General features: G+C 36.3%; 1 protein-coding gene across 3 annotated transcripts in view; it reads left to right on the top strand.

The window, feature by feature from the left end:
• Positions 1 to 15668, top strand: part of TMEM87B (transmembrane protein 87B) — a 62629-nt gene extending 46961 nt beyond the window's left edge. For all 3 annotated transcript variants that reach the window (XM_055243339.2, XM_055243340.2, XM_055243342.2), the window contains 4 exons: positions 4296 to 4369; positions 6067 to 6119; positions 11098 to 11128; positions 12464 to 15668. In XM_055243339.2, coding sequence (XP_055099314.1) covers positions 4296 to 4369; positions 6067 to 6119; positions 11098 to 11128; positions 12464 to 12523 — 218 coding nt within the window. In that variant the 3' untranslated portion in view covers positions 12524 to 15668. The remainder of the gene's footprint in view (positions 1 to 4295; positions 4370 to 6066; positions 6120 to 11097; positions 11129 to 12463) is intronic.
• The last annotated feature ends 2139 nt before the right edge of the window (positions 15669 to 17807 follow it).

Raw genomic sequence — 17807 nt, 5'->3', positions numbered from 1 at the left:
ATTATTCAAAGGTCAACTGTAGTACAGTAAGACAAACTTCTAATGTTGGAAATGATAGAGAGGACATTACTATGGTAAAAAAGGTAAATAAGGGAATGTTATGAACAACTTTATGGTAATAAATTGGGCATTCTGGATGAGGCAGACAAGTTCATTGGAAAATACGTATAACAACCCAATCTTAATTCTAACCTGGAGCCACTGTTTGAATAGCTCTGATCTATTAGAAATTAAAAAAAATTTTTTTTTAATTTAAAATCTTCCCATGAAGTACCAGGTCCAAATGGATTCACTCGTGAGTTCTTTCGAATATTTAAGGAAGAAATATTCTAATTTTACACAAAATCTTTAGAATGTAAAGGAGGTGGGAGTACTTAAAAGGCCAGTACAACTGAAATGCCAAAGTCTAACAGACATTACAAGAAAAAATTATAGACCAATTATAGACCAATATATCATTAATGAGTGGACATACAAAAATTCTTTAAAAATATTAGCAAATAAAATCTAGCAAAATATAGAAAGACAATCATGATCAAGTGGACTTTATCTCAGGGTTGCAAGGCTGTTTTAACATTCCAAAAATCACTCAGTATAATTCATCATATTAAAATAGTGCAAATAAGGCTGGGTGTGGTGGCTCGTGCCTGTAATCCCAGCAGTTTGGGACACCGAGGCAGGCAGATCACCTGAGGTCAGAAGTTTGAGACCAGCCTGGCCAACATGGCAAAACCCTCTCTCGACTAAAAATACAAAAATTAGCCGGGCGTGGTGGTGTGTGCCTGTAATTCCAGTTACTCAGGAGGCGGAGACGGGAGAATTGCATGAACCCAGGAGGCAGAGTTTGCAATGAGCCAAGCCACTGCACTCCAGCCTGGACAACAGAACAAGACTCTGTCTCAAATAAATAAATAAATAAGTAAAAACAAAAATAAAATAGTACAAATAAAAGAAGAAAGAAGAAAAAAATGACGTAAGTATCTCAGTGGGTACAAATAACAAAAGCCTCAGTAAACTAATTCTAAAATGGTATGAAAACACTCCACAGTTAAAATTCTATTTAATGGTGAAATAGTGAACACTTTCTTCTCAAGATTAGGGATAAAGTGCAAGGGTATGTACACACCACTTTGATTCTGCATTGTATGGGAGGTCCTACCCAGTGCAGAGAGGCAAAACAAAACTCCAAAGAATGTAAAAGAAAGAACATGTGGAAAGGAGGAAGTAAAACTATGTTTATTCGCAGGCAACAAGGTTATGTATGGAAAAATCCCAAGGAGTCTAAAGAAAAGAAAAAGTACGGTAGAACTAATAAGTGACTGTGACAGTCATAGGGTATAGGTCCAATGTACAGAAGTCAGTTGTTTTTCTACGTATTAACTGAAAACAATTGAAGGTGAAGTTTAAAATGTTATCTACCATACCTTCAAAAATAAAATACTTAGAATAAGTTTAATGAAAAATGTGTAAAACCTCTGCAATGAGACTATAAAACAATGCAGAGATAAATTTTAGCATAAGTAAATGTAGAGATAGAACCTGCGTCTGAATTGGAACTCTCAGTATTAAGCTGTCAGTTTCCCAGTCTGATAAGTAGATTCAGTGCAATCCCAATTATAATTCTAGCTGACTTAAAAAAAAAAATGGTTAAATTGATTCTAAAATGTATATGGAAAAGCAAAAGACCTAGAAGATCCTTAACATTCTTGTAATTACAACATGGATGAACCTTGAAAACATAATGTTAAGTGAAAGAAGCCAATCACAAAAGACCACATACTGTATAATTTTATTTATATGAAAGGTCCAGAATCGACAAGTCCATAGAAGCAGAAAGTAGATCAGTGCTTGTCACAGGTTAGAGGAGGGGGAAAGTAGGGACTGACTTCTAGTGGGTTTGGGGTTTCTTTGTGGGGTGATGAAAATTTTCCAAAATTGGAGAGTGGTGAATATCTCAAATCTCTGTGAATATCTCAAAATCTAACTGTACTTCAATATGGTATGTGAATTATCTCTCAATAAAATAAAATTAGTGGATTTGTACTGATTTCAAGACATAATTATTTCAGATTACAGCAATCCAGACAGTGTGCTTTTGGCATAAGGATAGAGAAATCCATCAAGGTAGTAAAATAGAGTCCAGGAATAAACCCATGCATGTGTGGTCAGTAGATTTTTGACGAAAGCACCAAGGCTTACATGAAGAAAGGATAGTCTTTTTAATAAATGGTACTGGAACAGCTGGATAAATGTGTAGAAAAAAAAATCATCTAGACTTTTGTTGCACATCTCGCAATCATATTAATTCAAGATGGATCACAGACCTAATGGAAAAGCTTCAACTGTTATTCTTCTAGAAGAAAACAGGAAAATATTTTAATGACGTTGGATGGGGTAATTTCTTAGGACACAAAAAACAGTAACCATTAAATTAAAAAATGAGACTTTATCAAAATTTAAAATCTATGCTCATCAGGAAGAATTTAAGAAAATAAGAAGGCTAGCTACAGTGGGAGATAAAATATTCTCAATACATATATATCTGATAAAGGGCTTATATCCAGAATATAAGTAGAATTCTGTAAATCAATAAATGATAACCTATGTTGCCAAAAATAAGCAGAAGACTTGTGTAGACACTTCAAAGAAGACATGGGAATGGCCAATAAACTCATTAAAAGGTGCTCAATATAATCAGTCATCAGGGAAATGCAAATTAAGACCATAATGAGCTGCCACCACACATTTGCTAGAATGGTTAAAATTAAAAAGTCTGATAGCATGAACTATTGGAGAGGATGTGGAACAACTGGCTCTCTCATACGGTACTTGAAGGAATGTAAAATAGCACAACAGCTTTAGAAAGCAATGTGACAGCTTCTTACAAAGTTAAGCATATACCAACCATACAGTCCAGCTGTTCCACTCTAAGGTTTACCCAGAAAAATGAAGCAGATGTCTACAGAAACTCAAGAATGTTTACAGCAGCTTCATTCTTAATAGTCCAAAACTGGAAGTAACACAATTATCTACAAACAGGTGAAAAATAAATTGTGGTATATCCATACAATGGAATACTTTTCAGTAATAAAAAGTAACCAACACTGTATAACATAACTTAATCTCAAAAATGTTTATGTTGCATGAAAGTAGCCAAATACAAAAGTATGTAGACTCTATATATTGTGGTTCTGTAAATGAAGTTCTGGAAAACAAACTATGATTATCTAAATGAGAGCAGTGGTTGCTTTTGGTGAGGTGGGGATTGACTGGAAAGGAACTTGAACCTTCTGTGATAATGGAAATGTTAACTGTATTGATTGGCATGGCAGTTACTCAAGTGTATATATTTGTCAGGTTTCTTCAGACTGTACACTTAAAATTTGTTTTATATATATATATATATATATATATATACACACACACACACTTTAGTGTTTAAAAATCACTGTATTCCCCTTCTAAGAGAAATGTTGGGGTTTTGAATGTCCCAGGAAAACATTTTTGGATTGAGGAGCTTCATTTTTATTTATTACATCAGCTTATGTTATAATTGTTCTAGTTTATGGAGAAGCAATATTTGCAAATTAGTGTAATAACAAAAGTGACTAGTTACTGGGCATAGATTGTGTCAGGCATTTTATATGTGCTAACTTGTTCAATGGTCACTAGAACTCTATGAGGTAGAAATTACTATTATCCCCAGTTTATAGTCAGAAACACTAAGTCACAGGAAGTTAATTGCTTTGCCCAGGATTCCAGTGAGGCAGTCTAGTTCCAGGATGCAGACACTTAGCCTTTGCTCCACTGAAACTGCAAACATACAGAAGAGCCTTGGTCAAATATGAAAGAAATCTTGATCTTTCCTATCTTCTTTATGCCATACGCACATTTCAAAATTTGTACATCAGGGATGTAAAGCATACCCAAAGATGTGGTTTGTTCTTGAATATACCATGAATCCTGAAGATTTTTAAATCCATAAACTTTAAAATAACTGCAATTAAGGAAATATGTATGCGTGTATACTTGTTTGTTTAAACTCTAAAACTAGGATTCAAACAAGAAACTTGAAAACCTGGTGGTTCTGACAAATAGTTTTCAAAAATCTGTGAACTTTTTTCATATATCTTTCGTACGTTCCCAAATGGTAAATCCAGCATCCTGCCTAAAGTTTCCATTATTAACCCTCCATTTCTAAAAAGATGTAATATTTTTTCTTGTTAGATTATTAAATTTCTAAAGGAAAATATTATTTTGTGATTTAATATATATGTTTATAATGTCTCTCGTAGCCGAAGGAATAAAATTAAGAGCCTCAAAATCAGTTTCCAATGGAACAGCTAAGCCTGCCACTTCTGAGAACTTTGTGAGTATGGTATATATTTAGTACAATCTTAGTCTTCCTTAGTCTTCACTACTTTAGAGAGCTATACGAGTGTCATATTCATTGACTCTCAGAAGAACAGTTTTAACTAAGATATTTTTGTTGTTGTTATAAAAATTAGTGTTGCCAAGTAGCAATCCTGGTTGTCCATAACTGAAATACCTTCGTTGTCGATCTCACTTCTCACTTGCTGTTCGTAGGCCAGCAGCATGAGCATCATCTGGGAACTTGTTAGAGATGCAGAGTCTCAGGCCTACCCCAGACGCTCCTGAATTGGAATCTGCTTTTCGAAAAGATTCCATAGGCTGTTCATCTGCACATTCGAGATGGGAAAGCTTTGTTCCAATAAAAGCTTGTGTTAGCTTTTCAGCATATGAAAGTGATTTTTGAAACTATTTTAAAATAATATTTGTTATCTGTTGGTAAAGAACTTTATGTGTTACCTACACGGTTACCAAAATTAACAGATTTTGTTTTTGAAGTGGGAAGCTTGAATAAAATTGTAAAACATTGGGCAGAGATGAGCTAAAAAATATTTTCTGCATGTTATTTATGCGTAAAAATGTTTTTGAAGACAACAATGTAAAATGGAAATGTTTATCATATAGTTTTATACTTTCCTTATAACTATATGTGCTGTGATTAATACTATGTAAAAATTTATGTATGCATATGTAAGTTCTGACAGGATAGATAGTATGTGAAGACATTTTTTATCTGTTAGATTTGGCAAATTCTCTAATAGATTAGATGGATAAATAAACAAGATAACATAGACTGGAGGGATGGATAGAAAGGATGGATAGATGGATAAGATAGGTAGATAGATAAGATAGACAGACATAGACAGATAGCTACCTCAGCTGACCTGCTTTTCTTTTCTTGCCTCCTGTAGGGAGATGAGCATAAATATGAATGATACAAATAAGTAGGCTTTTCTAAAGTTAGAATATTTGAGGTCAGGCCCAGTGGCTAATGCCTGTAATCCCAGCACTTCGGGAGGCTGAGGCAGGCAGATCACTTGAGCTCAGGAGTTCGAGACCAGCCTGGGCAACATGGTGAAACCCCATCTCTACTAAAAATACAAAAATTAGCCGGATGTGGTGGCGTGTGCCTGTAATCCCAGCTACTCGGGAGGCTGAGACAGGAGAATTGCTTGAACCTGGGAGGCGGAGGTTGCAGTGAGCCAAGATCACGCCGCTGCACTCCAGTCTGACAGAGTCAGACTCTGTCTCAAAACAAAAACAAAAAAAACAAAAAAACCAAAAAAAAGAATATTTGTATTATCATTTTTTTAAGTTATTAACTCATTATATAAGAACTTGAACAAATTAGGAGGCATAATGAGTGTGGCAAAGCAAAAATTCAATGTCCTTGCTATTTTCTATCGTACAAATGAACTTTGTGTTTTTACTGTGATTTCTCAGGACAAAAAAAAATAGTATTTCATACATCCAACTAAAACCAAGAAGTGTAGAAATCTGAAGTCCAATTTTTGCGTGTGTAAGAAAACAGTGGCATAATTTCTGTATGGCATGAGTGCCAGCTTAGGACATATGTAGAAACTAAAAGAACGTCAAATATTTACATTTAAACACTTAAGTTATACATATATTCTGTTTTAAGAATTCTGCTGTCAGGTGATATTAAGCAAATGCTAAGTATAAATATTTCTACAGGATGAAGATTTGAAGTGGGTAGAAGAAAATATTCCCTCTTCATTCACAGATGTGTAAGTGTCTTATGTTACAGTTTGATTCTAAATTTTAGGCTGTAGTTTAAAAGGGATCGTTCTCATCCTTTGTCATGTGCTTTTCAAACCTCATACTTCCATATACTTGGGTAAGCCCCTATCACCAGTAAATGGCCCTTACAGAACTACAAAGAAAACAAAACCCTGGCTTGTTTCGTTTTTCACTGTACAGCAACCATTTTAAAACTAGTGACCTCTAACCAACTCTAGCTTTTTCTGATCTGCCACTATCAGGATCATTTCATTTTTTATCTATTATAGAAAACGTCAAACATATGTAAACTTTTTTTTTAGAGATAACCACAGCACCATGTATTGTGAGGAAGCTTTTGGAGGAAAAACATGAGTATGGGAATCCCCTCTGGAAACCTCGAGCTATTCAGGATCCTCTTTATCTATGTTCTGTTTGACACAAGAATTCCAGATAGCTGTTTCCATAGTAAAAAATAGAATAGCCAAGTATGATAACATTTTTTTACATATTGGTCTTTCCCTCCCTAGCCCCCATCTGGTTTCTGTTTAGATGGCTTCTGTGTACTATGATACTCCTTTTGCCTGAAGAATTGCCTTTACATTTCTTTCTTGTAGTGCAGGTATGCTGGTAGCAAATCTGTCAGATTTTTGTTTGTCTGAAAAAGTCTTTGTTTCACCTTTATTGAAGATACTTTTGTGGGAATAGAATTCTTTGTTGACCTTTTTTTCCTTTCAACACTTAAAAGGTCAGTCACTTGAATGTCTTCTGGCTTTCATAGTTTCAGAAAGATGTCTGCTTTAGTTCTTATCTTTGTTCCTCCACATGTTATATGGGTTTTGTTTGTGTGGGTTGAGGTTTTTTTTGGGTGAGAAGGTCGGGGGAATTGGCTGCCTTCAGGATTTTCTCTTTATCTTTAGTTTTCATCATTATGAATATGATGATTCTAGGTATGTGTGGGCATATATTTTCATTTCTCTTGGCTGTATACCTAAAGTGGAATTGCTAGATCATATGGTAACTCTATGTTTAACATTTTGAGGAAGTGCCAAGCTGTTTTTCAAAGCAGCTGCATTATTTTACAATCCTGTCAGCAATATCTGAGGGTTCTAATTTCTCCACATTTTTTGTTAACACTTATTACTGTCCATCTTTTTTGTTTTAGCTCTTAGTGACTATGAAGTGATATGTCATTGCACTTATGAGTTAGTGGAATTCAAACTGCCTTGTTGGGGTACTAGTGTTATTTAACTAAACTGTGGTAACTGAAATTAATGTATAAATAGTCTATGCAAAGTAAGAACTGCCTATTCATTATGAAACTAACAATACACTGTTATACTTTTTTATTTTAGCAGTCAGAAAAGGAAAATATGGGTGTATATATTCTTTTGTATTTCCCATGTATTTACTATTTCTTCTGTCTTTCCTCTATGTATGAGCTAAGACCTTCCTCCTATAGGTCTTTCTTTAGTATTTCTTATAGGATAAGCCTGCTGACAACAAATTTTCTGAATTTTATTTATGTGAAAATATATTTACTTTGCCTTCCTTTTTAACGGATAGTTTTGCTGGATGTAGAAATCTTGATTGACTTTTGTTTGAGCACTTCCAACATGTCTTTCCAATATCTTCTGGCTTTTGTTGTTTTTGAGGAGAAAGTAGTCATTAATTGTATTGTTCTCGTGTGTGATGTGACATTTATCTTTTGCTGTTTTTCTGATTTTTCCTTTATATTTGGCTCTGCATTGTGTTTATGATATGCCTGGGTATGGTCTTTTTTTTTTGTCTATTCTCGTTGGGATTTGTTGAGCTTCTCAGATCCATGTCCCTTGGTCATTTTCCAGTGCTTTCAGCTACCTTTTTTTTTTTTTTTTGAGACGGAGTCTTGCTCTGTCACCCAGGGTGGAGTGCAGTGCAGTGGCGCAATCTCAGCTCACTGCAGCCTCTGCCTCCTGGGTTCCAGCGATTCTCCTGCCTCAGCCTCCTGGGTAGCTGGGATTACAGGCAGGCACCACCACACCCAGCTAATTTTGTATTTTTAGTAGAGACGGGGTTTCACCATGTTGGCCAGGCTGGCTTCGAACTCCTGACCTCAGGTGATCCATCTGCCTTGGCCTTCCAAAGTGCTAGGATTACAGGCATGAGCCACTGCACCCGGCCAGCTACTTATTTTTGACGTTTTTGTCCAGGTTTTGTCAGTGTTTTTTGTGGAAGGAATCATCTGACCTTTTCTGTCCAGCTTTACCTGCTCTCTTGTATTGCAATCACTTTCTCCGTGATCCTTTTTTCCTTCTTTCTTTCTTTGATTTTCTTTGTTGTTTTCCTACCACCCATTAAGATTTCTGTTGAATTTATTCTCCCTTGGGCGCCTTGTAATTTTCTCCATCACTGGAATCATTTTTGTCTTTTTCTTTAATTTTTTTTCTGATTATGATTGATTCTTTGAATTTCTTCGTGCTTTGTTTTTATCTACTTCTGCTCTTGGTTTTTAGATTTCTTACTGTAGAATGTTTTTAATATTGCCAAATGTTCTTTTTAAGTTATCGTATTTAATTTGGACTATTGTGTGTTATAACCATAGTTTTCTTCTAGTGTAAAATGTTTTGATTTTCATTTTCCTTCTTTTTTCTTTCCTGCACTGTTATATGGAATTGATTTTGGTTTTCCCATTCTGAGAGATTTTATGATGAAGCTTCCTGATTTGAGTGCCTTTTTCCATCAGTGCGCATGAATTGTAGTTTCTTTTATGGATGATGTTGATGGTATGGAGTAGGAGAGGTTGGTGTTGTTTTGCTTTTCTTTTATTTCTTCAGATCTTCCCCCACCCCACCCCCCAGTTTTTACTGTCTTCTTTTTATTTACTGCACTATCACATCTCCAAGGAATATTCCTCTTTTTTATATATGATCCTTTCCTGAAAACAATGATCGTTCAAGGCTGCTACTTTTTGTCCCACTTGATTTGAGCCCCTTCCATGTAGCAGGTGCTGTGAACTTCTTCCAAGTCACTGGTTTTATTCAGTCTGTTGGCACTAAGTGTTGGGCTTTTTTGGAGGGGTTGAATTTTGTCTATGGTTGTCTGAGTCCTCCCACCCCTCTACTGTTTTTCCCAAAGTCTCTCAACCCTCTGTTTCCCTACTGTCTGTACCCATGAGCTTGCAGTCACAGCAGGGAATCTGTTGGAATTTGACATTTATTTCTCTATTTACATATAATTTCAAGTTTGTGGTGTTTTTCTGGTAATACTGAAGGCATGTGTCTTTTGTGGTTTTGTTTGCGATCCTTAGTAATTTTATGGTTTTTTGAGCAAGACTATATGGAGAGATTCAAATTAGGTGGCCATCATTATTTTCCAGATTTGGAAACTCATAACTAAGCATTTTAGAAGGAAATTATTTAAGCAGGCTTACCTCCTACTGTGCCATCACTTCTTGCTGGAAACCAATAAGGCTCCTAGGTAGTTCTCTTTACATGTGAAAAAGTCACCATTCTCTACTATTTTTTTTCTGTAGATAGAAATATCTTCTTGGTTATGAAAAATCCTTTGAAATACAGAAGATTAAATTTATTTGACGTCTTCATGAACCATTTATGTGAAATGAGTAGAGCTGTATAATCTAAGATGATTTCCAAAATTTTAGGTTCTTGGGAACCTTTGCTTCTTCACTTACGAAAACTTTAACCCAAGAAATGTAGCCCAATTGCTATCCAAAGTTAATGTACAATTTACATAGCAAGTTTAGTATTTAGACTTCAAACACAGAGAAAAGCCTTCCCCTCATACATCTGTGGAAATGGAACAAAAATTTTATAAGTCATGGGACATTTTAAACAGATCATGAATAACCACATGATATGTATTATGAGATATTGGTATGATATTCACTGTGAATTTCATCTTCGATAACCCATGAAGGTGACATTAACCTAGCTTATCTCCCTCTTTAATGCGCTGAATCATTCTTAATAAGTGTTAAGTAGTCATTAATGTCATAGCAGGGACCATTGTTGATATTGCTAGTGTTTAGCTCTAAACAAGGTGCCAAGCGTGCAGCAGACTGCCTTCTGGTTCACCTTTCCTCTAACGCCGTCTTCTCCCCCATATTTTCCTTAATCGTATTATTCCAGTCTGCCTTGGCTCCTTCCTCACACTTAGTCAGTCTCCTGGCCCTCCTGGCTTCACCGTGGACCGCACTGTAGGTAGCATCCTCTGGAGTTGTGCGTGGCTTTTCATGGCAAAACTTTGGCACTTGGACATTTCCTTCAGGCTCTCCTCCTTCAGACCTCTGTCGCACATTGAGGCTAGATTAAACTTACTTAACATTTGTTACATTTGTCTTTTCTTTTTATCTACATTATCTTTGTTGAGCAAAAGTTCTGTTGTATAACACTCTCTCTGTGGTACCCTTCACTGGCAGACATCCAGGCAGTGGTGATAATGACACAGAAGTTAAGCAAATGCTGGATTCTGTAAATACCACCTTTCATAATGTGTTTACTCATAAATGGGTTAAGTCCACAATAAAAGTTTTGGATGAGCACATTTGTGTAATCATTACCCAGATCAAAAAACAGAATAACACTAGTGCCCTAGAAAGCCCATTTCCCATTTCCCTTTCAAATCAGGAGCCCACTTTCCCAAAGGTCCTGCTGTCCTGAAGTCTACAACTGTAGATTACTTGTGTCAGTTTTTAAAATTTTGTCCCTCGATAGATCATCCATATGCTTTGCTGTATAGTATTCCATTGTCTGAATAACCCACAATTTACCCATTGGGGTTATTTTCAGTTGAGTGCTATTGAGAACAGCACCACTGTGAAAACTCCTGCATGTCTGTCTGCGAGCCTAGATGCTCCCTTCTGTCACCTGTGGATACCCAGGAGTGAGAATTGGTGGGCCATGGCATGTGCCTGTATTCGGCTTTCGTGGATACACTGGCCTTACTGTTAACAACATTATCACCCTTTTTTCCCTTGTATTTCAGAGCTCTTCCAGTGTTAGTGGATTCAGATGAGGTAAAATATATTTTTGCATATTTCCTTGGAGCTGATATTTTCACAAAGTAGAGATATATTTCAGAAAGAAGTTCTGAAAACTACTTTTTAAGATTATTATACATTGAGCAGACAGAAAGATGCTATGAATTGATTTGTGGGTAAAGTTGAAAGGATTTATGGATAAAGTCCCCATTTCAAACACTAACAAGATAAGTACTTATTGGTATGAAAGAAATGAAGGGTTATTTTATGAAATCTTGAGTTTAAAAGATTTTAAGATGGCGGTTTGTCTAAGTTAATCTCTGATACTTGTAGACATTTTGCTGGGATATTAAAGTTTCAATCTCATTTTCATTTACTAAGCAGAAAATTTGGATAGAGGTTGTGGATTTAGGAAAGTTTTTGGGGAAAAAATTAGCTGTGGATCACTTGGACATTAAGTTGTGTGGCACAAGGCGGGAAGAAATCTGAAGTGTAAGAATTAAAGGCTGGATGCATGGAACATTAACTTTAAAAAAGGACGAGTGGAGGGAAGTTAGTGGTAGCTAAGTAGTAACTTGTATGGTGGCTATAGCACATAAGAGGAGCCAGAGCTGTATTCGTTGAAAGAGAAGGCAATGATTTTGGCATCAGTCTGTTATTTGACTGTACTGGGATGGGAAGGTTTGAGAAGGCCTTGCTGCAAAACAGTTAAACTTCAAGATTTATAACTCTACAGAAAGATGTAGCATTACAGAAAGATTAGTACTTAGCTACGGAAAGATGTAGCATGTAGATTAAAAGCAATTTAAATGCCCCTTTAAAAGTAATTTTATGCTACATCTATCTGTATTTAAAGTTTTAGTAAATAATTCATTTGTAATTTCAATAATACATTAATTTAGTAAAGTGAGGCAAATCTCTAGATGAGCTAGGCCTAAGAAATCCATTTTAGCTCTATTCCTGCCTCTCACTGGAGATTCTGAACTTGACATGTTTTCTAGCTAGCAGGAAGTTGAAGTTTTCTGAACTTCTCAGCAGATAACTGACTATACATTATTGGAGAGTATGGATTATATGGTTATTTTTTAATTTTTAAATTTTTTATAAGGATGAGGTCTCACTATGTTGCCCAGGCCGGTCTCGAACTCCTAGCGTCAAGCAGTCTTCCCGCCTCGGCCTCCCAAAGTGCTGAGATTACAGGCATGAGTCACTGTACTTGGCCTTTTATTTTCTGTATCTGATATTTCCATGTATATTATGGAATATATTTAGTTTCCCTAAATGTGGCTGTTGAAAGATTAGAAAATTTTTGTTAGGGTTCTGGAAGTAGTATCAACATGTTGATACATATCTTCTTTTTTTTTTCTTCAGGAAATCATGACCAGATCTGAAATGGCTGAAAAAATGTTCTCTTCAGAAAAGATAATGTGATTGGAACCCGTATAAGTGAAATGTAGTTAAGCCTGAAGGACTATCCTTCGTCAAGACTGAAAGCGAGCTTTGTTTTGATATTGCATAAAAATTTTTGTTGTGTTATCTTGCAAGTCTGTGTATCAAAATGAAGAATTCAGATGGTAGGAGGGTTCTGTAGTCCTTTTAAAGCTGACTCTTGAGTGTCAGCTGAATATCCATTAAATTGGATTTGGAAATAACCTGAGGAAAGTATTGTGATAAAGATCTGCACAGATGCCTCTTAGCTGTTAGGTGGCAGGCCTGTGGGTTTGGGTTCTCCGTCTTTTCTCTGGAACATATGACAATTCCAGATTAAAGAAAAATGTTTTTTAATAAATACGCTTGGTCTTTTTTCTAGTTACCTTTGAGGTAGATATTGTGATTTTCTGGAGTATAGTGTATCCTTGTCTCTATGTCTTGGGTTTACTAGATGCAATAATACTTTTCTTTGACATTTGTACTGAAGTGATTTGATATTAAGTAAAACAGTTAATATTTGAATATAGACATATTTATAGGTTTTTGCCACCCCCCCCTCCCCCACCCCCCACCCTTTCTACAAAGCCGTTGTTTGAGTCTCATCATGCACATCAAATCATGGAGTTAGGTCTCCTCTGAGCTCAGGGGAACACAAGTGCACATAGAGAGATGTGTTGAGGGTCACTACCAAAGAATTACCCTCATTGTCCCTCACTCAGGCCATGTGTACCTGTGATGCTGCTGAGTCTGCTGGGGTGAGTGGTGGCCACGTGGCTCCCCCAGAGCACTTCCTACCCGGCGAGCTGGGAGACCCATTACTGGTGAACTTTGTGGAAATTAGAACTGTATCTTTTACATAATCTTGGCATATTACATTTCATAATAAAAACATACATTTAGTTGCATGCTACATCACTGTTGATTTTATAATTAATTTCTTAACCTTCAACCATGTTTTATACCTTATTTCGTTACATCATATATTTGTAAAGTGTAATATGAAATCTTTTGCTTTAATGTCTTTTCTTAAAATGTGGAATGTTCTAAACTTGAAAAGCAACTGAATGTAGTATGATGAAAATGTGAATGTTTTGCTGCTTTCATGACCAAAGATACAGGGCTAGTGGACATTTAGAATAGTAATTAAAGCTAGAGTCTTGTATATCTTTTCTTTGAAGGAGCTCTAACCTTGTAAATTGAGAATGACTTCAGAGAATTTTGATTAAGAAAACATTAAAATCTTAACCGGCACAAACACTCCAATTTTTTTCACTGTGAAGCCGCAAGCAATTTTTTTTCTTTTTCTTTCAAAAGCCTACCTTCTGAATTTATTTCTTGTTTACTCATTTCTGAGAGGGTAAAAAGAAGATCTGTTTCTGGTAGTCATATCGCTTGAAAGATATTTGCAAATGTGTTTTCAGTCGTGACCATGTGGAAAGTGAACAGTGTTGGCAAACATTACTGAGAAAATCATGCTTTTCAAGATGCCCTTGCTTTGGGATATCCTTCCTAGGGAGAAAAAAAAGTAATTTAACAATTATGAATTCCATTTCTTATTTCAGTTTCTGCTGCAGTAATGGGTTCCCACCCACTATAATGTTCTGGTGGAGTCTCCCCTTAGCCCAGTAACATTTTTATCTAATACCCCACTCCCCAAGTTTTGAGACAGATTGACCCCCCTATTCATTATATGGCTCTAGTTGAGTTTTAAAATGTGGAATACTGGGCTTGCAGGCAGTAGGAGCTGCAAATCTGGTAGAGTGGGAGTGAGGAATTAATGGTGAGTATGTTAATAAGGGAAACTGTCTCTGACAGAACCTCAGTAATGTTTACCAAAACATGTCTTTCTACAGCTGGTAGGATAAATGATGCCACCTCTGTAGCTCAGCTATAGGCTGCAGTGCATACTTTTCTTCCATCCAGAGAAAGCAGAATTCCCTCCTAGTAGCCTCATCACAAATACTGTTTCTAGAAGGGCATGTGCTATCTGTCACCTTCAGTAATATTTGTGCCATCTCTTGATGGCTGATGACCTGGATCGAGTATTTCTATGAAGGGTCTTCTTAGGCCTCTCACATACGCAAGAGGGGTGCTCTAGTGCCATAGCTGCAGTTCACAGGAAGGACACCAGGAGAAGTTATGCCTAGGGCTACTAAGCAGCTCATCATCCCTGCTTCTGCACAAAGTTTCCTGAAACTGGCCATCAGGGCCTCTGAGGCACTCAAATCAGTTTACTTTTAGCATGCCCCCATCAGGATGGGTCTCACTGTTAGTGAGGATACGGGTCTGGTTTGATGTTTTTCTAGGCAAAATGCTTAAGTGTTCTGCTTATGCCATTCATTCATATGATGTGTGAAATTTGCTTAAAAGGGAATTTTCATGATTTGATTTAGATTAGTATTTAAATATCTGCTTTAGATAGTAATTAATTTTATTGCAAAAATAAGGAAAAATGTGTGAATATGTGAATTTTTTAAGCCTGAGAGATGATAGAATGTTCCCATATTTTTCTTGTAAAGAAAATAATATTTTAACTTACACATCCTGTAGAAAATACCATCTTTTCCGCTTGTATTTACAGTACAGTGTTTACATTACTATACTGTCAAGCTGAAAGTATAAGAAATGTACATATACATTTTGATTTATATATCCTTTTTTTTAAAAAAAAGTTGAGTCTGTTGCACTAGGCCGTACATAACTAAAGTTGACAGATGCTATGCTAGATTTGTAATCACTAGTTCTGGTACTTGTGTCTTTGTATGATCAAAGCATGCAACAAGCAATACAAAATACCAAGCCTTATACTTAAAAGAAGTTTAACATATTGGTTAATATACTGGTTAAACATATTGAATGTATATAAGTGGCAAAACTAGATTTTTAAGGAAGTGTACATTATAATATTGGAGCTCAGTACTGCATGAAGAAAATTCATTAAAACTAAGAAAACATTTACTTGGGGAGAAATTTTAGGCGTTTAAGAAGTTGTATTTTTCTATTTTAAAAAGTTAAATTATTCCGTAATTTGGAAGAAGTTTCATTGAGTGTAGGACATAACCATTTGAAGGGTTTTCATTTGAAAAATTGATGTATTTTGTGCCTTACTATTTTGTTCTTTTAATAAAAATGCTCTGAATTTGAATGATTGATTCTTGATAGTATTTATTGGTGCTAGATTATATAAATCTGTAGGACATGTAGACATATATAGACTCCAATAGATGGCAGGACATAAAATTCTTAAAACAGGAGGCACAGCTAATCAAACATGGAAAAGTGCTCAACCTCAGTAGTAGTAAAGAAATGCAAAACAAAAGATAGGGGATAGTTTAAAAAATCAAATTAACCTAAGTTTATACTATGGTATATTTGTAAAATCCCTTTGCTTTCAAAGTCTGATGAAATGAGCACACTTATTAATGATGGTAATATAGTTGATTCCTTTTTTGTGAAAAGTTCAACAATGTGTTTATAACCTTTGAATAATGTCAATTCTGGTGATATTTTAAAAAATGATTCAAAATACAGAATAAAGCTTCTCCAAAAAAGTGTTTATTATAACATTAAAGTAGAAATAAAATTAGAGACAAACAATATAATAGTTAAGTGAATTATGGTTTAACCAGCTATTTTATGGGATATTGTACAGCCATTGAATTATGAAGAATTTATAATAAAAATACTTATAAGAACTGTGATGCAGTGGCACATATGTGAATGCTTATCTATGTAAAATAAGGTAGAGCAACTTACTCTCATGGTTCAGAAAAAATGCATTGTATTGTATCTTCCAACTTTTCTGTAACTTAATTATTATTTTGAAATAAAGATAATTAAAAAAAAAAAAAGGCCGGGCGTGGTGGCTCACGCCTGTAATCCCAGCACTTTGGGAGGCCAAGGCGGGTGGAACACGAGGTCAGGAGATCAAGACCATCTTGGCTAACACGGTGAAACCCCGTCTCTACTAAAAAAAAAAAATATACAAAAAATTAGCCGGGCATGGTGGCGGGCGCCTGTAGTCCCAGCTACTCGGGAGGCTGAGGCAGGAGAATGGCTTGAACCCGGGAGGTGGAGCTTGCAGTGAGCTGAGATCAGGCCTCTGCCCTCCAGCCTGGGCAACAGAGCAAGACTCCGTCTCAAAAAAAAAAAAAAAAAAAGAAAAATGGTAGAGAAAGGATTGAGTGGAAAAGCACCGGAGTGGCACACATGGTTAGTGTTGAGGCTCAGCCAGGCTGTGGTCACAACTTGATTTTAACCTTTCAGAAACTTAAGACAAAAAGTTTCTTTCTTGCTCATGTGACAATTCTGCAGTAGGTATAGAGGTGGGAAGGGCCACCCTCCTCCACATGTCCCTCAGACACCCGGGGTTTATTTCCATCTTGTGGACCCACCATACCCTAGGGCCTAATTTTTACCCCTAATTTTCTAAGAAACATATGCAACATAAATATGTAAAAATAATAGTGCCTTGGCCGGGTGCAGTGGCTCACACCTGTAATCCTAGCACTTTGGGAGGCAAAGACGGATGGATCACGAGGTCAGGAGATCGAGACCATTCTGGCTAACACAATGAAACCCCATCTCTACTAAAAATAGAAAAAAATTAGCTGGGTGTGGTGGCGGGCACTTGTAGTCCCAGTTACTCGGGAGGCTAAGGCAGGAGAATGGCGTGAACCTGGGAGGCGGAGCTTGCAGTGAGCCAAGATTGTGCCACTGCACTTCAGCCTGGGTGACAGAGCGAGACTCTGTCTCAATAATAATAATAATAATAGTGCCTTAGACTATGTATCAGAAAATCTAGAAAAGTGTGTTCTTGGTTCACAGCTTAATCTTATTAATTAAAAAAATACATCTTGCTGTAAGTAGATGGGACACGGGGAATTTTCTTCATGGACATTCTCCCAGCTTTGACGTGTGAGGAGTGAGAGTGACAAGATGGATAGTCCCAGAGGGAAAGGAAGGGCTGTTGTCATAAGACTGATGACAATTTTGGGAGACTTGGGAGCACTTGCAGAGTGCCAGGCTTTGGTAACCACTGTATTCTCACAGTAGCCAATGAGGTATTATTTCCCTTGGTTTGTAGATTAGAAAACTGAGAGAGAGGTTAAATAATTTGATAGTTTACCATCCTGGCAGGTGGCAAGGCTGGTATAATACTGGTAGGAATCATCTTGGAAGGGTTGTCCTCGAAGTTCTGAGGAGAGAGGAATTTTGGTTAACAAAGTGCTGTTCGCTTGTTCGAGAAGGTTAAGTAAGATAATGTGTCTAAAGTGCCTGGTGC

The sequence above is a fragment of the Symphalangus syndactylus genome, chromosome 14, assembly GCF_028878055.3.
Source record: "Symphalangus syndactylus isolate Jambi chromosome 14, NHGRI_mSymSyn1-v2.1_pri, whole genome shotgun sequence".
Classification (NCBI taxonomy): Eukaryota; Metazoa; Chordata; class Mammalia; order Primates; family Hylobatidae; genus Symphalangus; species Symphalangus syndactylus.
Note: the sequence above shows the minus strand (reverse complement) of the source record. Positions and strands in the feature narration are given on the sequence as shown.